At 43.5% G+C, this 24,067-nt stretch overlaps 1 protein-coding gene across 1 annotated transcript; it reads left to right on the forward strand.

Annotated features, from left to right (window-relative positions):
* The first annotated feature begins 2,325 nt into the window (after positions 1 to 2,325).
* Positions 2,326 to 20,350, forward strand: LOC306715111 (ATP-binding cassette sub-family C member 4-like). The gene is made up of 31 exons (XM_079185351.1): positions 2,326 to 2,527; positions 3,021 to 3,131; positions 4,645 to 4,765; positions 5,014 to 5,238; positions 5,400 to 5,489; positions 6,690 to 6,853; positions 7,093 to 7,218; positions 8,026 to 8,275; positions 8,630 to 8,737; positions 9,617 to 9,706; positions 9,814 to 10,005; positions 11,926 to 12,020; positions 12,684 to 12,770; positions 13,311 to 13,407; positions 14,100 to 14,282; positions 14,430 to 14,567; positions 14,671 to 14,708; positions 14,792 to 14,901; positions 14,997 to 15,143; positions 15,921 to 16,000; positions 16,618 to 16,768; positions 16,909 to 17,028; positions 17,119 to 17,229; positions 17,364 to 17,464; positions 17,662 to 17,853; positions 17,940 to 18,095; positions 18,572 to 18,661; positions 18,744 to 18,916; positions 19,087 to 19,192; positions 19,411 to 19,545; positions 19,633 to 20,350. Exons 1-31 carry the CDS (start codon positions 2,409 to 2,411, stop codon positions 19,717 to 19,719), a joined length of 3,993 nt encoding a protein of 1,330 aa, XP_079041477.1. The 5' UTR covers positions 2,326 to 2,408; the 3' UTR covers positions 19,720 to 20,350.
* Positions 20,351 to 24,067: the final 3,717 nt, after the last annotated feature.

The raw sequence follows: 24,067 nt of genomic DNA on the forward strand, positions 1-24,067 counted from the left end.
ACTAGCACATTTTAACACTAAGCTGTTGATGGCAAATATCATACCTGCTAAATATTAGCATGTTGGCACTGTCTTGAGCATGTTAGCATGCTGGTGTTTGCATTTAGCACTAATATTTCTAGCTTGGCTGAGCTTTGGTCAAGTTTACGTTTCACTTGAAGTGGCAGAAGCTGGACATTTTGTCTCTTACATTTCGTTAAGCATTTAGTCTTTTCTCACTGCGCGCTAACTAGCTAGCTCGCTCGATTTCATCGCATGGTGTTAAAGCAAGACTTTGACCTCTCCTGTTCACCTCTGTCTTCCATCTTTTATCTGTTTTATGCTCTTTGTAAAAGTTAAATCTGCACCGTCATGTTGTATCTTTTGACATTTCCAAACGACTCACATTCCCATCGGCCTCAGCTGTACTTTGTGTTTAGTGCTTATTAGCATATTTTAGCATGCTAACACGCTAAACTAGGCATAAGCTGGACATTTTGACAATTTCTCTCTCACATTTTGTTAAGCATTTAGTCTTTTCTCATTGCGCGCAAACTTGCTAACAGCTTCAATTGCCTGTCGTGGTGTTAAAGCAGGACTATGTATGTTTAACTTTTTGTTCACTGTAGAAGTCTATGACTTGACCTCTCCTGTCACCTCTGTCAATCATGTTTTTATGCTGTTTGTAAAAGTCAAATCTGCACAGTCATGTTGTATCTTTTGACATTTCCATACTGTTTTGCATATACGCTCCTGATGAAGACGGTTAAATTCACTACTGTTTTCACACAATGCTACTTCTAACAGTTCAGACACATCTTGTAAACCTAAAGTTTTGGTGATTTGCATGTTTTGAATGTAATTTAATTGAAACGACGTGAGCGCTTCTTCCTTTGTGCTCGTTGAAGGGGAGAAAAGTAGGCCTATCACAGGACTGGTAAAGCATGGGAAAGCAGTGTTGATCCCCTGCAGTTGATGAATGTTATTAGGCTGAGTTCAGCTGCTTGTAATAATCTCCTGCTGGCTTCTCTCCTTCAGCCCTGTTCCCAGCCGGTGCTAGCTAAACATCAACAGGAGGATAACCTGCGAGGTGTGGGGGCCAAGGCCGCCCCAGTCTGTTATCATTAGCTCACGGTTTGCCTTGGTTGCATGTGACAATGTGGATTTCTTTGAACGTTTCCTAGAACACTGAAATGGGAGAAGCAGGGTAAAGGGAGTTTATTTAGAGGGAGGGGTGTTTTACTCTCACTCTCTCCCAGGTGTTTTATGACAGTGCAGGAAACGCCCACAGTGTGTGAGAGGGCATCTGTCATCCACAGCCTGCTCTTTATTTATAGTGTGTGTGTGTGCGTGTGTGCGTGTGTGTGTGTGTGTGTGTGTGTGTGTGTACAACTTTTCACTGTATGGATCGAAACAGGAAAAAGCAGAGCGCAAGCAAACAAAAATGATCTTGAAGGGGATATGTTCTGCTGTTATATCCTAGCAAGTTAAACTGCTTGTATTGTGGACAAATTATGATTAGAAATAACTAATCATGGATAATCTGTGGTAATACGTCTCAGACTTCATTACTTATCGCCACATAGGCGTGCGTTGTTTCCTTATCAACAGTGATGCACGTTTATGTCCTTACCGCGAGATAAAGTCACTCGTGACAATTTTGGAACCGTGCGTGTGTGAGGGAGTGAGAGAGACTTTGCCGAGTCATTCTGATAAGCAGGCCACAGGAAGTTTACTTGGGCACCTTTGGGCACCTTTGGTTTCGTTATAAACTCTAAACTTTACATTTTTAACCATGATATTGTTTTTTTTTAAGTCAATGGTGATTTCACCATAAGACAACTTGAGCAGATTTGTATATTGGTTCCCCTTTTTAACGCGACATATAAAGAATAACCCTTTGTAACACAATTCTGATAATTCATATAGAAACGTATGTGTCTGAAATTGGTTTTATGTACATTTTAAACTCCCTATAAAGACATTTTCTCCCCTATTTTCTCCCCTACGACTTTCAGGTTTTGCTTATGAAATAGTTTTTTTCATATTTGTAGCCCCATTCTGACAGCTAATCCTCTCTGACATTTTTTTCCAAATAAATCAAGGTAAATATGACTCAAATTAGTTTTTGATGAAAACCCAGCTAATTGTACGGGTCAGTATTCTAAAGCCAGTCGCGTGAAGGCAGAGGAGGAGACAGAGTCAAGCGCGTGGGCCGAACATTATCTTTCAGCCAATCAGGAGTCTCCGGGGCGGGGCAGTTCGACATTTTTTTTAAATTTTGTAATATATTTTTTACGACCCCTGGTACCGTTACCTCGTGTGCTTAAAGGAACCACGTAACACACCGTGGAGCCCTTAAGCCGACAGAAATGTGACACGAGAGCGGAGAGAAGTTACGCCACGCAGCCCGGAGCGACCGGTTCGAAATGGGGAGAAAGTTGAAAGGGAAACCACCTTGCGAGAGCGGGTCCACCATGGGAGAAGTCCGGAAGACCAAGACTAACCCGGCAGCGACGGCGAACCTTTTGTCCACCGTATTTTTCTGGTAAGTCGACAGAACGTCCCGGGTGGTCACCGCAGCTAGCTTCTGTTAGCGGGCTATTTAAAAAAAGAAAAGCGAAACTCCAGCGTTGCAACATGTTTGGTCTTCGTTGTACTCAGTGTCATGCACGTATGACTAAGTTGTTGTTAACAGAAAACAACCAGAAGGGTTCAGTCAGTGGGTTCCTGTCAGCTGCTTTGGTTACTTAAGGTTTTTTAGAAGAAATGGTCACGTGTGTCATCTCTCTGTGAAATACATGGGACACATTGGTTGCTGCTGACGTCATACTCGTTATAGAAACAGGTTAAACAGATGTTGATACATGTTAATATGTAAACAACTTGAAGTGACACCATTTAATCAAATGTATCTGACAAGTGTTAATTCATGGCTGCAAGTGCACATTTTTAAACATTTCACAAATTTGATGCTCTGTACTCATCTCTGTCCAACTCCAAATTCTCCCCCCTGACTCCTCTGATCGTTTCTCCGTCAGGTGGCTCAATCCATTGTTTCGCATCGGATACAAACGCAAGCTGGAGGAAGATGACATGTACGAAGTGCTCCCGGAGGACAGGTCGGAGAGACTGGGACAGGAACTGCAGAGGTAGAGAGGTCCTCCATAATCATCTCCGGGCATGTAATCTATTACCGTAGTACGCTGTCACAAGTTGTGTTTGCAACTTAGCATCTGCACAGGATTCACGTCACCGGGATCTTAACGAAACACTGACTTAAGATGAGTAGAAGTACATTTTCACTTGCAGTTTTAAACGTCTGGAACTTTAATTCCAGATGTTTTTGTGATGTCTACAAGTATGTTATTATCAGTTAAAATGCAGTTGAAGAGCTCAAAGCGCTGCTCAAATCCAGAGTTAAAGAGACAAAGCGCTTAGTCGACACGTGATTCACAGAGACTTCAGATAGTTGGCGGTCAATGCGAATACGTTCTACAGAGGGACAGAACTCAGTTTTGGGTTTATCAGTAGTCAATAAATGCATTGATTTACAATATTTATAAAGCAAACAGACGTGTATGTAGTTACTTCAATAGGTTTAAAAAACAAATTCTCGCCGTCACTCTGAACGCTAAAACATCCACTGCTCCAATTATAGATGTAGCCTACGTCTCTGTCACTGTCAATATGTATCCTATACACTGTAGAGTAGCTAGACATGTATACATGCTACTGCACATAGTCATTCAAGGATCATTTATTGTCATTATGCAACACAGCGATGCTCAACGGAATTCAGTTGTAGCCAGAACGGACTTTTAAGCACGTTTGCGATTTTGAAAAATTGCGCTCTATTGCATTGCGACGTGGAATTATAATTTGATTAATCATTCATCCCCAGTAGGTTGCAATAATGGCCGTTTTCGACCCTGAATCTTACATTTCCTACATTGTCAGGTGGCCGCCGTACACGGTTCACATTGTAATGTTTAACTTCAGCAACGACAGACAACATCTAAAACAGGTTAATGATTCTATAACTCTGTTTCATAAAGCCTTGTGTTTTACAACATGTGCAGTCTGGGCCCAGCTTCTGAACACAAACGCCCACACCCCCGAAACAAGCCCCTTCTCCTCCAGACGTTAATCCCACGTGAGCTGCATGGCTGCCAAAGATGCACTGGTTGTGTCAAATTTTAAAGTAAAAGTAATCCTCTTGGTCTGTTGTTTAGTCTAGAAATGCACAGGACCCAGTTTTTGAATTTGACACACAGCTCTTGATTACTTGGTTGTTTCACGGTCTGTATTCTAGCAAGGCTGTTCAGTAGTAATTGACAGTAAAATCTGAATTTATCGGTCAACAAATGGGCGTAAAATCCCGCCCTCGAAGACTGCCAGCTCTGTTCGTCATGTATCTTTATCAGTTGGTCTGTATTCATGCGTGAGTCAAACTGTTCAAAAAGAATCTTGTGTCAACACGATGTGTCGGTTTCCCGTGATTTAGATGCAATCTGTCCATAGAGCTTTGGTGTGTGTGTATCAAAGCATGGTAGAGCTTCTTCCTCTGTGTCATAGAGCTCCATTGTTAAAACGCACCAATGCTCACAGGCTCTTATGACACAATAAGAAAACATCAAATAACATGGCGTCTTTGTACGGCAGCTACTGGGATCTTGAGCTCCAGAAGTCTACCAAAGAGCTGCGCAGTCCTAGTCTCTCAAAGTGCATCGTTCAGTCCTACTGGAGACCATATGCAGTGCTGGGATTCTTTACTCTCGTTGAAGTAAGTGTTCGAAGCTTTGGGAATGAGACGTATGATCTCTGAAATTATTTTAGATGCAAATATTTGTATTAGAGCTGGCTAAATCTAGCTTTACAAGCATGAGAAATTAGACCAGATATAAAACTGTTCATATGTCATTCTATTGGTTTGTCAGCAGCATATTCAACAAAACTAATGAAACAAATATTTAAATGTGCATATCGTCGTCCCGTGTATCCTTATAATTACTGTGTCATGATGCTTATCAGGAGGTCATCAAAGTGATCCAGCCCGTCATCTTGGGGAAGATGATCCTGTACTTTGAGAATTACGACCCGCAGAACTTGACGGCCCTCTACGAGACGCTCGGCTACGCGGCCGCCTTGTCTTTGTGCACCATCGGCCTGGCCTTGCTCCACCACCTCTACTTCTACCACGTCCAGAGGACGGGCATGAAGATCCGAGTGGCCATGTGTCACATGATCTACAACAAGGTCAGTAGGTGGGAACAACTTGCTTGTGCTTCTTAAAGGAGAACATAACAGCTCTGATCTTCATTGAACGCTGCTCATTTCAAATTGCAGATCTGTGCAGCATTTAGCTCCGGTAGAATGTTTGGGATTCCTCACTAATGATTCCTGTCTTTTTTCTCTAGGCTCTGCATCTCAGCAGTTCAGCCATGGGAAAGACCACCACGGGCCAGATCGTCAACCTCCTCTCCAACGACGTCAACAAGTTTGATGACGTATGTGAATTTTAAGGCTCTTAGAGGGGAAAAAGCAGAAGGGATGCTATTTTTGCCGCACGGTCAGTTTTAGTTCTCAGCCCTCCAACATTGCCATGAGAATCTGAAGATAAAAGGTGTTTTTATTTGCCTGGGAGCCAAACGAGTCTGCGAGCTCATGCTGCGTTTGCTTTGCCAGATGCATTTTGGGATTTGGTCTGGCGACGTTGGAGCGGCTACGCGATAGCTGCTTCATCAGAAAGGCCCACGTCAGCTGAGGCCATCTTGTTTGTTTTTCGAAAACGACCAAACGGCACTCCTCTGTCCTACCTATCCCCTAAATTTGTCTGATATGCTGCTTAGAGCTCGTTCGTGGTAGTTTGTTCCCAAAACTACATAATACACGATTCTATCTAACGCATCATAATAGCATTTTAAATTACCTTCCCCAAGTACACATTTTTACTGAATAGAGCTGAAACGCATCATACTGTAACTCATTGCAACCTCCGTATGTTAGCCGTTAGCTCTGGTGCTGCTAACGTTAACTAGCTTTCCTGGTGATTTCAACACAGATTTGCTGTTCACAATGTGACGTCATCAGGGATCACCTTTTTATTATGATGATATACTTGCAGTATCAACGCCATATTTCATCCTTGACTTCCTCTGTGGCCCACGATCAAGTCACTTTTGATATCCTACCGCCCGGATGACTTAGTCTACATAGACTGGTGTGTGATCGAACTCGAGGAACACGTGTTTGACCTCATTTTGCAGGTCGCCACTTATGAAACATCTGAGTTCTGGATACAGTTATAGCTGCAAGATAAGTTGGTTCGATGGGTGTGCTATTGTGTTTGTGGTTAGAGTCTCATGGCAGCACTGCTTTCCCTCCAAAGCACACTTCTCTCTCAGCTGAAGGCTATGTGGCACCAAACCCGCTTTGTCTCGCTGAAGTGTTGCGTTTGGTTTTAATCAGTGAGTCAGAGGCCGCTGTTTAATCTGTACTTTCTTGAGGGCATTTAGTTTCTTGGCATTGGCCTCTTTATTGAACCCTGTCAGGCTCTTGTGCAGGTTTTAGGCTTTTGAAAGTAACCCCTCCTGTACAAACTGGCCAGAGATAAGCACACGCGTGACCCGATTGATCACTGAAGTGGTTCCGTCCTGTTCTTGCACGTTTCTTTCTTCTCCTCATTCACAGTGAGTTGTCCACAACAGGTGACTATCTTCCTGCACTTCCTGTGGGTGGGGCCCCTCCAGGCAGCGGCGGTCGTGGGCCTGCTGTGGGTGGAGATCGGCCCGTCGTGCTTGGCGGGCATGGGGGTCCTCATGTTCCTGATGCCTGTGCAGACCATGTTTGGAAGGCTCTTCTCCAAGTTCAGGTAACACACACACAGTCAAGCTGAGACCTGCAATTTACCTGCATGTACAGCTGGTACAGTACAATGGTTGTGTAATATATAAAATCAGATACAAAGAACCTGATTTGAGTCATTTAAATAGTTTTAGGAATCTGTGCACATTTGCGATCACACACAACCTCATTTTGAAAGTTTGCCAACGTCTCTTGGGTTTTCCAGCCGCATGTAAGCAAACGCACGTTTTCTACTTTCCTTCACAGGAGTAAGACGGCTGTCCTCACTGACGACAGAATCCGCATCATGAACGAGGTGGTGTCTGGAATGCGGATCATCAAAATGTACGCCTGGGAGAAGCCCTTCGACGCTCTGGTCTCCGAGGTCAGAAGGTAAAAACGTCACAGGCTTCTCAGGATATTTTTAGATCAAAGGAAGGTTGTTTTTTTGCGAAATGTGTGATAGTTAAGTTTGTGGTCTTGCCACCAGCTCTCAATGCCATTAGTTGCAGTAAATGTTGTTGTCCCAGTGGGCCTGCAGGCTTATTGCACAGTGGTATAAACCCTGAGTACTGGTCCTTTTCTCATTGGATTGAGCCACTACAAGCTGTGTTAAGCATCAGTAGTATTGTTAGTGATTCTGTTTGACAACGCTGCCTATGATTCAGGTTGTGCACTAGTGGCATGATGTTCTGTGTGCCAGATTAAAACTTCAAAGTGACGAGGACGTTGTCTGTTGTACTGACGCTCAACGTTCAGCGGAAACAAATTTCCATTTTAGTTGTTGCCAGGTTGAACTAGATGAAGCCGCTCTGTGTTTCTTATTTGTTTTACTTCTGGTTGTTGACGGTTCATCTTGGGTAAATATACATTAAGTTTATGGCTGTGAGATTCCTCGGTTACCTTTTTGTTTGTGTGTTGCCATTGCAACAGACACATCACCTGGTTTTATTGCCACGGTCCTGCTTTTTCCTGCTCTGGGGCTGAAGGCTTAACAAATCCACATTTAGCCATCTCTGATTCCTCTCTGCTGTCATCTCTAACTGATGTGATCTTGATCAAGAGTTTAATTCAAAGATTAAAGTAAATCCTCAGTAGATTCATACGCTAACAAATAGATTAATTATGAGGTAATTTCAAGGGTTCCACCCCCCCGACGCTCCCTATAGGTGATTGTTGGAACTCTCTGTGCCCTCTCAGGAAGGAGATCTCCAAGATCATGAAGAGCTCGTACCTGCGAGGCCTCAACATGGCCTCCTTCTTCTGCGCCAGCAAGATCATCGTCTTCATCACCTTCACCCTCTACGTCCTCCTGGGGAACACCATCACCGCCAGCCGCGTGTTTGTGACGGTGTCGCTGTACACCGCCGTGCGGCTCACCGTCACGCTCTTCTTCCCGAATGCCATCGAGAAGCTTTACGAGACCCGAGTCAGCATCCGCAGGATTCAGGTGCGATTTGATACGTTTGATTTAGTATTGTTATTTTAGAACTATGGGTTTCAGCCGTGTCTTTATGAAAGCCAAGAAAACGCTGCAGTTCTTTGTGATATCTCAGTTCAGGCTGCTGATCTCTTATCATTAATCACAGCGCTGCTGACCTCACATGACTCTCATCTGAAGGTCCTGCTCTGTAAAGTCACAATCTTCTGTTTTCATAAGATACAGGTAGCGTGACATGTAATTGTAAACCAGCTAAACTTGCTCTTATGAAACATTACCTAATGATTTACCCGACGACTGCAGCAAAAGACCTCCTTCACCCTGAGAACGTGACACTGACTCTATTCTGTGTTTATGGTCAAGGAGTTCCTGATTCTGGATGAGATCGTAAAAAGCAAAGCTGAACTGCTACATGATGAGAAGAAGGACTCCTCAGTGGAGATCCAGGACCTGGTCTGCTACTGGGACAAGGTCAGATACCGCTGGTGTACACACTGGGAACGCCCTGAGCTAATGCAGCAGATAAACAACCTAGAACCATGTAGTACGATTAAAAATGAAATAGATATCAACGTATAATGTATGCTTTGATAATTATGTCTGTTTGGTCATTGTTGTCGGTAACAAAATATGGCATAAAAATACCAAATGTTAGACGACCCTGATAAAACCGAAAAGTAAAGCATTATATACTTCCTTTAAAGTTCCAGTGAAACGAAACGGTTTCAAGAGGGATTTAAAAGAAATCCTTTGCCTGTGATTGGACCGCTAAAAAGTGGGCGGGTTTAGAATGTAGAGGCGGCGGAGCTACAGAGGACTGTGGCTCTACACACACCTCCCTTGTTGCTAAAAGGTGACGGTGCAGATTGATTAATGGATGGATGTCATGATATCAGTTTAAATTGGTTTAATATTTTTGACAGTATCTGATTTAAAGCTAACTGTTTTTTTGGGGCCAAATTTGAAATGAAATATGTCATATAAAATGTTTTTGAGGAAATGTCACAATTTAAAGCTTCGTTTTGGCGGCTGTTTCTGAAGGAAGCATTAGTCACACATGATGTGTTCAAGGACCGTCAGAAAGAGGAAAATTCGCCCATTAATTATATATTTTTTTACAGCTTCTGGCTGTAAAAAACGGTGCAGATTTGGCGATTTATTTTAAGAAAACATGCTTTTCAATCCCGCCGGCGGGTTTTGGGTTCAGAGGGTTAAAATCAAAATGGCTTGAACACCTTTTACACCGGCCCAACCCGACAAGCAGAAACAGTATAGTTTGTATATGTTTGTAATGTTGTATAGAAACCTGATTTATGCTGTAATCTTTAAATGTGTTTTAAACCCCTGCAGAGTCTGGACGCTCCATCTCTGCAGAACCTCTCCATCAGTCTGAAGGACAACCAGTTGTTGGCTGTGATTGGACCAGTGGGAGCTGGAAAGGTCAGATATCTACTCGCGTCATCGTTTCAGATTTAGGAAACTCGAATAAGAAGCTCAGGTAGTTTGTGTGCACTTTCCGTGTCTTACCTTTTCTCGTGTTCATCCAGTCGTCGCTGCTGAGCACCATCCTCGGAGAGCTGCCCAAAGAAAAGGGGGTGCTGGAGGTCAAAGGTCAGCTGACGTACGCCGCCCAGCAGCCCTGGGTGTTCCCCGGAACCATCCGCAGTAACATCCTGTTTGGGAGAGAGCTCAACCACCAGAAGTACGAGAGAGTCATCCGAGCCTGCGCTCTAAAGAGGGTGAGCGTTCATTTGATGAACACCTCCGATTACACGAAGATTACATCATTACATGCTAAATTCATTCATTGCCGCCATTAAAAGTATCGTTTCTGCAAATAGTTTACTGGTTTAAGTTACTTTTTATATAAGTCAATGCTTCTGTTATGAAGAAACTTGTAAGATTTAGATCAGGGCCTTCATGATGATACATGGATATGAAGCAACATAAGACATAAGCCGAGGCTGTGATGGTATAGCTGATATCAGCGACGGTGTTGTACACAAAGGCATCCCACAGCAGAGGCTCAGCTGAAGACTGCTGAGGATGGTTACTCATATTGCATTGAGGCTTCGAGTTAGCATGGTGTCCCAGCTGATTAGGTTTCCCTAGTGTTCAGAGGACCAGAGGTTGACCTATGATTCTGTCTGTGTAACCTAGCGAGAGGAAAGCTTACCAGTTAATGAATCACTTGGGAGTCCTGTGACTCTGTCCATATAACTGGGCATAACTGAGTCTAGACTACCTCTGACCCAGAGCAAACACACTCATCATTGTCTTTGATTGGCACACACACACACACACAACCTTGCACTTCTGTCTTTGTGAGGACACTCCTTGACCATAATGTCCTCCCTAGCCCCTTACTCTAACCTAACCCTACTACTAACCTGAACCTTAAAACCAACTCTGTCCAAAAGTGAGGACCAGCCAAAATGTTCTCACTTTCCAAATAATGTCCCCAATCTATTGGTCCTCACAAAGATAGCTGAACTAGTACACACACCCACTCCCTCTAATTGAAGCTTATCTAGAAAGCATAAAGCGAGTCATCTTGTTATACGCGGTACGTAATGAGGCCGGCGGTGTTAAAATAAGAACAGCAATATGCTGACTCACCGTGTGTTAATTAACTGTTGTTGTCAGCTTGTGTAAATGTGTAATTTGAAACGGTAAACTGTTTTCTTCACTGCCCGAGGGGATTGCATGAATGTGAGGGAAAAGCCAGATTTGAACTGTAGAAACCGGCTTTCTTGGCCCTGAATAATCACATTTCACATTTGTATGACACAGGCAGTGCTGTGACAATGTTTACTGATATTAAACTAAACTTAAACTAATGCTTATTTCCATTATAGTCATCTGCAGACTGTTCGATTAATTATAGAAGTAACGGTTTAATGGTATTGTCTATGAAATGTCAAATTGGGAAAAATATCCATCACGATATCGGTCAACAAAAACAACATTTTCTGATGTCGTAAATTATTTCAGCACCAGTCCAAAACCCAAAGATATTTAGCTTCAGAGATATAAAACAGAGAAAAGCAGAAATACACGCATTTAAAGGGGACATACGTGAACAGGTTTACATGTTTTAATGTTAAAAAAGCACATTATTTTTCTCACACTGTTTAATATACCTGCGTCTGAAACGCTCCGTTTTACCGTCTGTCTCTTTAAGCCCCGCTGTCACCGTAAACGTCTCCGCCCGTCTGGACGTTTATTAAACGGATTTCAAAAGCGATCCTAAAAACGCTTTCAGTGGCGATCGCCTGTTAAACGTTTTTCTCACCCTCACAACTCGGGAGCCTTTATTGTGCACTACTGTACTGTGATGTGTGTGTTATCCCACATTACTGTCTGAATTAGCCGACATTATAAACCTATTTACACATGCTTGATGAGATAAAAATACTAATGTGAATTGTCGACGCCTGTGTTACGCACACAGTTTGAGGTTTCAGTCAACCGAGCTGGAAATATCTAGAAACATTCTAAAAGTCTGACGTTATCTGTACCAAAAAACTAAATTTACAAGGTTTCATTTGAACACATCATGATGGCATTATAATCTACCTTCGCTCAATACTCAGTATGGCCACAATCTAGCACATTGACCATACAAGTTCATTGTGATCCCTGTTCTCTTGGTGCAGGACCTGGAGCTGCTCCCAGACGGGGACCTGACTCCGATCGGGGACCGAGGAGCCACACTCAGCGGGGGACAGAAGGCTCGCGTCAACCTGGCGAGGTGAGAGGACAGTCCAATACTGTCAGTGACCTGAAGGCTTTGACTCTGTGAGGATTACAGAAAGTGTCCGTCTTAGAACAAGGCTTGATGACTTGTATATATTTTTAGTATTCAAATATTGCCACTAAGGCACCTAGCAGTTTAGTTTTTTTAGAACACTTTACAATATATAAGCAAAGACTGTGTGACATAATGTACAACAAGATTACATTTTTTTGAGCACTTTTATTCAACATCATCATGAAAGCGGTTCAGAGCAGCTTACCTGCTTTATGAAATGATGAGCTTTTTACTGCACATTTTAACAACATCCATCAACACACAAATCGTAAATAACACAGACGGAATATCAGCAAGTCATCCAACGGCAAACGCCGATTTTACACATCAAAGTGTCGTTCAACGCACCCGAATCTCTGAATAACCTGTTGGCAGTGGAGTTGCATTGTGGGTAATGTAGGCGCCAGGCTTTTATATCACGCATTCCTCTTTGTCAATTATCCTGATTTTGATCCATTTCTATAGCACATTTAATACACGGGGGCAATTCAGTGTGCTACATTAGAATGAATGCTAACAAGATGCCGTCCCAGAGAGAGAACTGTATCAGAGGAAGCTCGAGTGGTTCTTCCTGCTGTCAGTAACAGCAGTGTGTGTTCTCAGGGCGGTGTACCAGGACGCAGACATCTACCTCTTGGACGACCCTCTGAGCGCCGTGGACGCCGAGGTCGGCAGACACCTCTTTGAAAAGTGAGTGATTGTTAAGAGCATATCAGAGCAGCAGGAGAAGGTTCGACACGCTGTTCCACCACAGCACGGGGGCTTTATCTGATCTACCAAACAGGAAGATACTGGAGCGTTGTGGTCCACACCCTCCGGAGGAGAGCTTCAAAGCTGGAACGGAAAGCCGTCAGCGTTACATCTCAGCAGGAGAAAGTTCCCGTAAAAACCTGCATTATTCAATAAATACTGTCGCCCTTTTACAAGGTTCTAGAGCATGTTGCTTTGTGACAAAAGAAAAAATGGTTCTCAGCGTTTGAAATGCTAGAACTAAAGCCGAGCCAGGAAGCGGCGCAGTGCTGCTTGTGTCAGAAAGACAATTGAAGTCGGCCCCGTTCTTCCTGTCGGACTCTTCCGCTTGGATACCACTGACGGCTAGAATAAAGAATGGACCAACACAGATACCGTACATCGACTTGGGATTAGTTTCTCCATCTAATCATCAGACGCACAGTATTAAAGGTTAGTGCTGAATCCTGACGCGTTCTCTGCTCCATGTCCATGAATCAGGTGCATCTGCGGCCTCCTGAGGAACAAGCTCCGGATCCTGGTCACCCACCAGCTGCAGTACCTGAAGTCAGCCGACCAGATTGTGGTGCTCAAGGAGGTTGGTGTTCATACAGTAAAGTAGTCCCTATGTACTCAGACTGTGACATGCAGCCTGTCAGTCAGTTACACAGTGATGTAACCCGTATGCCTCACTAGGGACATTTCATGCATTCTAGCATGTCAGGCTTTGACAGACCCGGGGCCTCATTACAGGAACATGTCCTGTTTTAACTCAAGTCTTCCTGCTACAGAAGCTATTCCTGAGGTCATAAGTCATGTAGGGGAGGAAAAGCCCACTTTTTAAAATGAATTATTAGAATGGGTTTATGCCATCCTAACTTGGACGATCCTATAATAACTTGTTTTCTTAAAGGCAGTTAAGAAACATTGTTTATACAGTTGTCAACTTAAGAAGTTCAGCCTCACTGTTTGTAGAGGAGCAGAAGCATTGCAGCCTGATGACGTCACTAGCTACAGACTTAGTGTTTAAGACATCAGCATCTTTGTGGGATGAAAGTTTTACCATAAACTTGTCAACGTGTGTTTATGTGTTGGCAGTGGTGATGTAAACAGTCACAGATGTGCAGAGTATCCTAACTGTGTGTGTGTGTGTGTGTGTGTGTGTGTGTGTGTGTGTGTGTGTGTGTGTGTGTGTGTGTGTGTGTGTGTGTGTGTGTGTGTGTGTGTGTGTGTGTGTGTGTGTGTGTGTGTGTGTGTGTGTGTGTGTGTGTGTGTGTGTGTGTATATCAGGGTCACATGGTGGCAAAGGGGACGTATACGGAGCTGCAGCAGTCCGGACTGGACTTCACCTCCCTGCTGAAGGAGGAGGAGGAGGAGCAGCCTCCTCAAGACCTCCTGATCAGGACCAGAACTCTGTCCCAGAACTCGCAGACCTCCTCCATCCAGTCGGTCAAAGACGGAGACCAGCTACCGGTTTGTTCTTCATCTTTTTATGTGACCCACACCGTGGGTGATGGCGTCTGATGTCCTTTCAGTACACTATTAAGAATACAACTCATTAATAGTGTCAGTTGGTCCTGCGGTTTGTAACCACGAGTTAACCCGCTGCTGTCCACACAGGCAGAGACGGTGCAGACGGTAGCAGAGGAGAGTAGCGCTCAGGGGAACATTGGAGTGGGTCTGTACGTCAAATACCTGAAAGCTGGAGCCAGCGTCGTGGTCCTGCTCATCGTCATACTGATGAACCTTCTGGCTCAGGTCAGTTCTTTTCACTGTTATTTCTTGTTCTACAGTTAGCTGTCCTCTCTCCATTGAGATTCAGGGAAACATTGAACTATAGCCGGTTTTTGTTATCCTCTAGGTATCATACATCATGCAGGACTGGTGGCTGGCTCACTGGTAAGTTTGAAAACCACTGAACATTAATCATCAGCATTGCTTTCATTCTTTGTATGTAACTTGGTAACGTCTTGACTGATCAGGGCTGACGAGCAAGAGAAGCTGACCGAGAACAACAACAGCACCGTCGTCCAAAACGGAGCGAACGTCACCGCAGAGCTGAACACCAACTTCTACCTGGGTGTTTATGGAGGTAAACTGACAGCACATGTTGTACTGTGTGTACTGTGTGTACTGTGTGCTACTTCAGAGGTGTAAAGGAGAGCATTCTGCTGTTTGTCTCCACAGGTTTGACTGTTGCCGTCATCATTTTCGGCTTCCTCAGGAATATGATGCTGTTCCACGTGCTGGTGAAATGCGCACAGTCTCTGCATAACCGCATGTTCAAGTCCATACTCGGGACACCGGTGCGCTTCTTTGACATCAACCCTATTGGTGAGTTCAAACATTCCAGATAGCTAATATATAAGCCTGTATTGGTCGTATTCTGGGCATATTGACTCAAGTTATTCCTCTTTAACACTATTTTACACGTTATATTTTCCCTGCTCGTCTTTGAGTTCAGTGTAGAGAAACAAAGGAATGTATTGCAACGTAACATTTCTCTATCCGTTAAAGTGTACGCTACGTTTAAACTATGCTCACCACTTTATGCTGCTGTCAGACAGCCCTGTTAGGATTTCAATGAGGCCAGTAGTTCGGTTCTTTTTCACTACAGCTAGATATTGTTTTTAAAGCAGCAACATAGTCACTAAAGTCATTCATATTAATACTGGAAACAAATCTAAAATGTCAATAAACATTCCTCAGACACCTTCTGCTTTAGCTTGTAATCAGCTGAGCGTTCATGTTGAGCTCATCAATACTCTGATTAGAGGATTTAGCACCGGGGCCCAGTCCCCATCTTCTCTAAACTCCATCTACTGTAGTAATACACTGATGTTTCTCATTCCGTTTCCCTCCTTCAGTACCTCATTACTGTGAGTTTTTTTTAAATATATTGTACGTATTATGATGTAATTTTTGTATGAGATGTTTTATTCGTTTGTAACGACTTGCCTCCTTTTTGGCCAGGTCGTCATTGTAAAATAAAAATAAAACTCTGAATTCAAATTTAAGACTCGTCACAAGTTGTTAGAACCCTTGGCAGCTCTTTGACAGCGTGGAACACTAAACGTTCTGATTCCATAGTCTGATATTCTCTCACCTCAGGAAGAGTCTTGAACCGGTTCTCAAAGGACATCGGCCAGCTGGATTCTAACATGCCGTGGACTTTTGTGGACTTCATTCAGGTGAGGAGCCTCCTGGCTGTTCAGTATAGCAGCGCAAATGTGTACAGGATCATTGCATGGAAGTTATTTAAAATGAGCTGCCACTCATAGAAATATTTGAATAGTGTGTCATGATCCTGCTTATCGGTTCTTTTTGATTCATGGCTGCAGCCCAACAATCAACAAAAAGTTCCCGAATCCTTAAAATACAGTGTAGCTAAGCAACTAGCTTTCTTTTATTAGCCTGTTGTCGTTATCAAACTCTGTATGGCTGCTAACGTTAGCGGCAGAGGACAAACGTTTTGATAGATTGCTGATGTTTTATTGCATTTAATACGAGCGTTCTCAGCATCTACTGGAGTAAGACTCCGCCCCTCCTGCAAAGACAGGCTTCAAAGACAAACTGTGTTCAAATCAGACACTGATGCAACATGCGAGACATTCTTTAACATACTTTTTAAACTTGCAGCTGTTCTCTCCCCATACATGTCTGGTCACGTCTGAATAAAGCTGTGAGGAACACTTGTGTGGCTGACTCTCTCTGCTGCAAATGTCCTGTTACTTTCTCCTGCAGCTCAGCTGTATGGACCTTACACCAGCATTAGTAATCAGTACACTTGTGTTTTCTCTCTGAGCAGGTGTTCCTGCAGATTATCGGGGTGATCTGTGTTGCAGTGTCCGTGATCCCCTGGATCCTCATCCCAGTTCTCCCGCTCCTCCTCGTCTTCCTCTACCTGCGTCGCTACTTCCTGCAGACCTCCAGAAACGTCAAACGCCTCGAGTCCACCAGTGAGTCCCCAACACAGACGACATAATGTGTGCGCTGTATGTCCGTGAGTTGTAGTGGCTTTTTATATAGCAATGTTGGACCGTCGTGGATGTAAACTGGACTGTTTAAGGGAGGCATTCAACCTTCATCTTTCCTGCAGCTCGGAGTCCAGTGTTCTCCCACCTGTCGTCGTCTCTTCAGGGCCTGTGGACCATCCGAGCCTTTGGGGCAGAGGACAGGTTCCAGAAAGCCTTTGACGCACATCAGGACCTGCACTCAGGTTCTCCTCACTACTTTAGATTTACTGTTTTTAAATATGAAGCGCTTGAGTTCGCCCTGTGTTGATGATGCATTTCTTTTTCTGGAACAGAGGCCTGGTTCCTGTTCCTGGTCACCTCTCGCTGGTTCGCCGTCCGTCTTGACGGCATGTGCTCCATCTTTGTTACCGTCACCACCTTTGGCTGCCTGCTGCTCAGAGACCGTAAGGAAGCTTTAAATCTAAACGTTCAACACTGAACATTTCTGACTTTGTGGTGGTCGGCAGTACAAAGTCAGAAATGTTCAAATACTCCGTTGTTTGCTAAAAGGCTGTGAAATAAAACCTGGTTCTGTTAGAGCTGGACGCCGGCTCCGTGGGTCTGGCTTTGACCTACTCTGTCACACTGATGGGAATGTTCCAGTGGGGTGTCAGGCAGAGTGCAGAGGTGGAGAACATGGTAAGATACTCCTTCTGTCTTTGACTATCTTTAGCTAATTCACAAATGTGCATAAAGTGTCCAAACATGTAATTTAGCACATTTAATGTCTGTTTTGTGTAACTAACAAATAAATAGAGATGAACCACACAATGAAATGAATGTGTGCTGTTTGACCTCCTGGTCACTAGCGAGTAATGCATATGTTCGCTCTCCAGATGACGTCAGTGGAGAGAGTGGTGGAGTACACTGAACTGGAGAGTGAAGCACCCTGGGAAACCCAGAAGCGCCCTCCTCCCGATTGGCCCAAGAAAGGCCTGGTGAAGTTTGACCAGGTCAGCTTCTCCTACAGCGGTGATGGACCGACGGTTCTGCATAACATGACGGCAATATTCCGGCCCAAAGAGAAGGTTGGACATCTTTTTTTGTCTCCAGACGACACCATGTTGAAGCCAAGCTGTTCTACTAAACCAGACTCTTCTTTCCTGTGTGTCAGGTTGGCATTGTGGGTAGAACAGGTGCTGGGAAAAGCTCTCTGGTCTCGGCTCTGTTCCGCCTGGCAGAGCCTCAGGGGAAGATCTACATCGACGGTGTTCTGACCTCTGAGATCGGCCTCCACGACCTGCGCCAGAAGATGTCCATCATTCCTCAGGTAAACATCCGCTGACCTCCTATTGTGTTGCAGCCATAGAAATAGAACGGACATTCCCACTTAACAAGTCCTGGATTCTCTAATGGTGGCGTGCCGTGTAACACAATCGGTAGCATCTAGTGTGTGCTCGTTGTTCCGCCTGTCCCTTTTTACAGTAATCATTTATTTAGTATACTGCTTTTAAAGGTTCTTTATATGGTAAAAAACACAATAACAAGTCTGTAAACCATCAGGATTTCTAAATCCTTTTACTTTGTTATAGTAACCACATACACACCCAATGATGGTGAAGGCCTTCTCAACAAGCCCTAATCAGTTTTAGAAGAAAGTCTCTTAAAGGGCCAGTGTGTAGGTTTGGTGGCAATGAGGTTCCAAACAACTGAATCTCCTCCCGTGTGAGAAGTGTAAGGAGAAAACAGAAACTCTTTACCAATATGAAAGGTTAAAATAACCAAGAGTTTGACTCTGTTCCCCAGGACCCGGTGCTGTTTACAGGCTCCATGAGGAAGAACTTGGACCCTTTCAACCAGCACAGTGATGAAGACCTGTGGAAGGCTCTGGAGGAGGTAAGCATCCACTCGGCTACAAGAGTTTCTAGCTCTCATTGTCGCGTGCGTCAGACAGACACTCACTCCGTGTTCCCTCCAGGTGCAGCTGAAGTCTGTGGTGGAGGAGCTGCCGGGGAAGTTGGAGACGGTCCTGGCCGAGTCGGGTTCCAACTTCAGCGTGGGCCAGAGGCAGCTGGTGTGTCTGGCCAGAGCCGTCCTGAGGAAGAACCGCGTCCTGGTGATCGACGAGGCCACGGCCAACGTGGACCCCAGGTACTGCTGAGACAGCTCACCTCACGATATACCTGCTATTCATGCCACAGTGAGGGACAGACTCCTTTAACTTGTCTTCAAAGCTTTCTGCTGTGCAATGGTCTGCCTGTAAGAATCAGTTCCAAACTTCTCCTCAAAGGCTTTATTCATTGTACTTGTGCTCTCTGTAGGACAGATGAGCTGATCCAGAAAACCATACGGGACAAGTTCAGCGAATGCACCGTGCTCACTATCGCTCATCGCCTCAACACCATCGTAGACAGCGACAGGATACTGGTGAGTCAGAGTACCCTGTTAATAAAACAATGCTTATCAAAACCATCTGACCCTTAAACACACACGTGTGTAAATTGCAGCAGCTCTAATGTTCGGTGCTTTCAGTGATGCTATGCAACTGGCCAAGTTAGTTAAATTGTTTCACTTGATGGACAAAAAGTAGGCGCTGGGATGCTTTTAACTGAATTATGATTGAACAAATGTGATTTTGTTTCCAGGTTCTAGATGCAGGGAGAATTCACGCCTATGATGAGCCTTACACACTGCTGCAAGATCCAGATGGGCTCTTCTACAAAATGGTGCAGCAGACTGGCAAGCAGGAGGCAGCAGCTCTACTAGCGGTAGCTAAACGGGTGAGTTCAAACCTTTTTGTACATGTTTTAAAATGTGAAGCACTTCTATCTTGAGCCAATCTTACTTTGTAAACGATGTCTTTTCAGGCGTACGACAGCAGGAGCTGTTCTAACGTACCAAACGGACATTATGAAACGGCAGACAGTGAAGTTATGTATGAGACCGCTCTCTGAGCTCAGGGCGTCTCTGCTTTGCCAGAAGACTTTAAATGTGCCTGGACTCGTGCTGCGCTCCCCCCAGCCTCTGGTGAAAGACCACCTCCACTCCAGCGGGTGAGGAGACGGCGTCTGAAGAGGCCTCGAATGGCTGAGCCAAATATATAGATATGCTGTTTCCTACAAGCACTACGAGAGCACTCGGAAATTACTGTTGAAATAGATCACTATTTATTTTGTATGCTTCATATTTATCTTATGTTAACAAATTACTTTTAAATGGCCGCATAATCCTTACAAAACTCTAAGTGCCTTTATTTCCTGTTGGTAGCACTTGTTTCTATCCAAAGTTGCCTTGTTCATAAATACAGCATTAATGATCACTAAATGTAAGAAAATAAGTGTTTTTTACGTTGATGTCTTGTTCCAGTTTTTCAAGCTTTACACTTTCTTTTTATACTGTTCACTATGCTGATTGAAAGTTTACAGGTCAGGTGACAATCAGAACACAGCTGCTACAACTGTGTGTTCATTTCTGTTCAAATTATTTAACACTTAGTTGTTTCAACCATCCATTTGTTTTGTAAAATGCTGTATAAACATGTACAAATCATAATGTCAGCAACTGTTTTAACTTGAATAAAATACTCAGATAAAACCTTTTTGACCCTAAGCCTTTTTCTAGGCCTTTTCTCGTAAATTGTAACCCATACAAAAGAGACAACAATTCTGTAACTACAAGGTCTATTTTAAAAATGTTGATGCTTGAATAACACTAGGGATTGTGAGATTTCATGAGATGAGTAAATATTGTGTATATGTTACTGGTTAATAGTAGCTGAACACAGCAAACACAGCAAACAGGGAAAATTCCCAGGTTCGTCTGAAGAAAAAGCACTGTAATTTATTAAATGAGGCTCTGGCTAGCCTAAAAACATTCCCAATTCATAGCACAAAGGGTGCAGCTGCCTCACAAAAAGATTTGGTGTAAATAAAGTGAAGCAAACCCCAGTTATAGGTGTTTATCTAAAAAAAACATGCCAAATTCTCATTTTCGAACCAGAATTTGTAGCTGTTCCATTGTACTTTTATAAACTTTATAATTATATATTTCACTATATTTCACTTTATCACTCATATTGTACAATCTATCCTAACTGAGCTGTTTGGCATCATTCTGACCCATTTTGACCTGTCATATCTCTCCTGGATGTCTGTCTGTTTGTCTGGAGCCCTTGCTCAGGCTCTGCCGGGCGGATCTTGTCATGTGACCACTCGTTACAACCAGGTGCTCAAAACGAACACACTTGTGTGTTTCATGAAGTGATTGACAGAATTTTCAGCCAACAAAACTCCAAAACCGTGCAGCGGTCAGCCCCCAAGCCCCAAGCCCCCTGTATGATTCGCCGCCGGCATTCTGACCACCATTTTGGCTCAGATGAACGGAGAAATGTCATTTTAAGTTCCAGACGTACCTACACATTACTAATAATTGCGGATTTCACCGTTTTGGCCCTCAAAACCGACTCAAGGTATGATACAGTTATATTTTCGCAGCGTGGGAGTTGTGCTTTCTGTGGCTTGTTGGCTGTAACTCTTGAACGCTTTGACGGAGAGTAATTTGGACGATACCGTTGAATTTTGTGTGTAATGCTAATGTTGTTAGCAGTGTGATATGCCGGGTTAGACGCTATGCCCGAGGTTAGGTTAGGGTTAGGTTTGGTTAGGAGCGCGGCCCTCCGAAGAGGGCCATGAAGGGCACTGGCACAAGGGGGCTGACCTTTAGAAATGTTTTGAAGAAAACTCTTAAAATAAATAAAAAATAAAAGATAAAATGGGGAAAATAAAATGGACATTAAAAAAAAGTAGTGAGTAAAAATAAGTAAAAACAATTACTAAAAAAATAAAAGATAAAAAGCGAACTATAAGCCGTCTTTAAAAAAATGTGTTAAAACAGTCTGGCAGCAGAGCAACAAACAGCGGGACAGTCGGAGAGAGAATGTTAAAAGGGGAAAGGAGGTTCAAAAAGATTGTATGCAGCCTGTCTGCTCGTCATCTCCGCTTGTGTGCACGTCTGAGAACGCGCACCTAGTGGGGCTGGCCCCACCGAGGCGGGTCTATGAAGCAGTTTAGCCAATCGCTGATTAAAGATATAAATGAGTGACATACAATTTAGCCAATCAGCGTCCTCAAATAGATTCAGAGTGGGACCAAATCGTTTTGGCCCCACTAGCTGCGCGTTCTCGTCAGGAGAAGTCTCTACAGGCGAGCGTGAGCGCCAGCGCGAGCACTACTCCTCCAAGACCCGTCTGAGAGGAGAAGTTTGAGGAGAAAGTACAGTGAAAGAGCTGATCTCAGATCAGCCTGACCTCACAATCAGACAGCAGACTAGCGGGAAAGAGAAGCAGAACATGAAGCTTCTCTACTAGCTGCACCAGACAGGTTTGGCTAGCTGGATCCAGTCATGCTAATAACTTAGTTAGCTTTTTAAAACACCGGGGACAGATCCAGCACGGACAGTTAGGGAGTGAGGGAGGAGGAGGTAAGGAAACATGAGAACACCAGGGCACACATGATAACTCTGTCAAGCTACATATTAAGCAAAGTGAACATCTTTTCTTCTACATAGTTTCATGACAACTTGGTCATGGAGGCGTCAACATTTAATTGAGATGGTAAATTAACAGTGAAAACTCATCATAGCTTATATCTATAAGCGTGTGTTTTATAGTATACTGAATATTATTATATGATATATATTATACTGAATTCCCTGTGAGGGTGACTAAAATAAGATGTCCTGACGTGTTTATCAAAGTGTTATTGACTGCTTTTTTTTGTGTTGGAATAAATGTTGAATATTTAACTGCAAAGTAGTAATGCATGTTTGATACCTTAATTTTTTTACATTAAATCATACTGGGGTGTTTGCTGAAATTGATTGGATGGCCCCACCTAGAAAATTTTCCACCAGCCGCCACTGCCGATGCGGCCCCAGAGCAACAATGAGTTTGACACCCCTGATCTAAAAGATCTGAGTGTTCTTTCATATGGAGCATAGATTTTGCTAAAAGTCCCCCCATGATAAACAACCTACTAAAAGAATTAAAGAATACAAACATTTAAAATAAATAAATAATTTAAAAAAAGGGGTTTAAAAACAGAACATCAGAGCAGACGCAAGCCGGGCAACGGGAGTAGACTCTTAAAAGAAACCCCAGGATCTCCAAAGTCCGCCCCCCGGTGGAGGTTCCTATAAAAGACAGACAAATTAAAGGCACCGTCCAACAAATTAATACAGTGTTTCCTTTATAAATATATAAATAAAACAATGATATAAATAAATAATTAATATAACAAAGTATAAAAAGATAAATAAACATAGTGTGTGTGTATATATATATATATATATATATACACACACATGCACCCCACATCTAAAACTTAAAGGTAAGTGCTTTTAAAACAGGTCAAACATAAATAAAACAACAAGAAAAAGAGGAAACACTGAGTTAAGAGGAATAGTTAAAATGGACGGTCCTTTATTTAAAATATTTTCCGTCTGCGTGCGAAAATTAAGAGATATTGTGGTTAAATATGTGGCAACACCCCCACCGTATGTGTCTAAAAGAATAAATAACATAAAGGAATGTAAATTAATTAAAACATGCAATTATATATACATATATAATATATTAAGAACATGCAAAAGTTAAAAGCACACAATAGCCTCCTGGATACAACGGTGCCTGTCAAGGATTACTATGGAGCCCCCCTTGTCGGCTGGTTTGATCACTATAGAGGTGTCATTGCTGAGAACTGACAGGGCTAGGCGTTCTGGTGTGGTAAGATTGTCACTCTCATGAATGGGTCTCAAAGTCTTTAACGTGTGTCTGTCCATATTGACGAGGTGGAGGAGTTCATCTGGGAGGGTAGAGGGATTTGGTTCCCAGGTAGAACGTGGGTGGAAGGGTGTGAGTTCTTTGGTGGGTCTGTGTTCGAAGAAGGCCCTGAGTTTGAGTCTTCAGTGGTAAGTGGAGAGTTGTGCTCTGAGGGTTAGTCTTTGGTTTTGCTGGTTTTCCGGTGTGGGGACGAACGAGAGACCTCTTTCCAAAAGTTTGTGTTGTATTGGTCCCAGGTGGAGGGTGGGGGAGAGGTTTATGACTGCCGGGGCTGTTATGGGGAGGTGTTCTGGGTGTGGGTGTCCAATCCTAAAAAAGATCTCCAATGGTTCCACATCTCCAAAGCTGTGGTTTGTGTCCAATGGATGTTGTCCCTTTCTGTGCGGAAAAGCTCTCTGTTGAGGTGGGGGATGGGGTTGTGGGTGCCTGCTATAATCCGGTTGAGGGCTGTGATGTTCGTTCTA

This window comes from Pholis gunnellus (assembly GCF_910591455.1).
Source record: "Pholis gunnellus genome assembly, chromosome: 24".
Classification (NCBI taxonomy): Eukaryota; Metazoa; Chordata; class Actinopteri; order Perciformes; family Pholidae; genus Pholis; species Pholis gunnellus.

Bases quoted from the DNA above. Each gene is read 5' to 3' on its own strand.
- LOC306715111 (XM_079185351.1), top strand. From the start codon at position 2,409: ATGGGGAGAAAGTTGAAAGGGAAACCACCTTGCGAGAGCGGGTCCACC. The intron at 5,239-5,399 runs GTCAGTAGGTGG...TTTTTTCTCTAG, and splicing joins GTCACATGATCTACAACAAG to GCTCTGCATCTCAGCAGTTC. The intron at 8,276-8,629 runs GTGCGATTTGAT...TTTATGGTCAAG, and splicing joins TCAGCATCCGCAGGATTCAG to GAGTTCCTGATTCTGGATGA.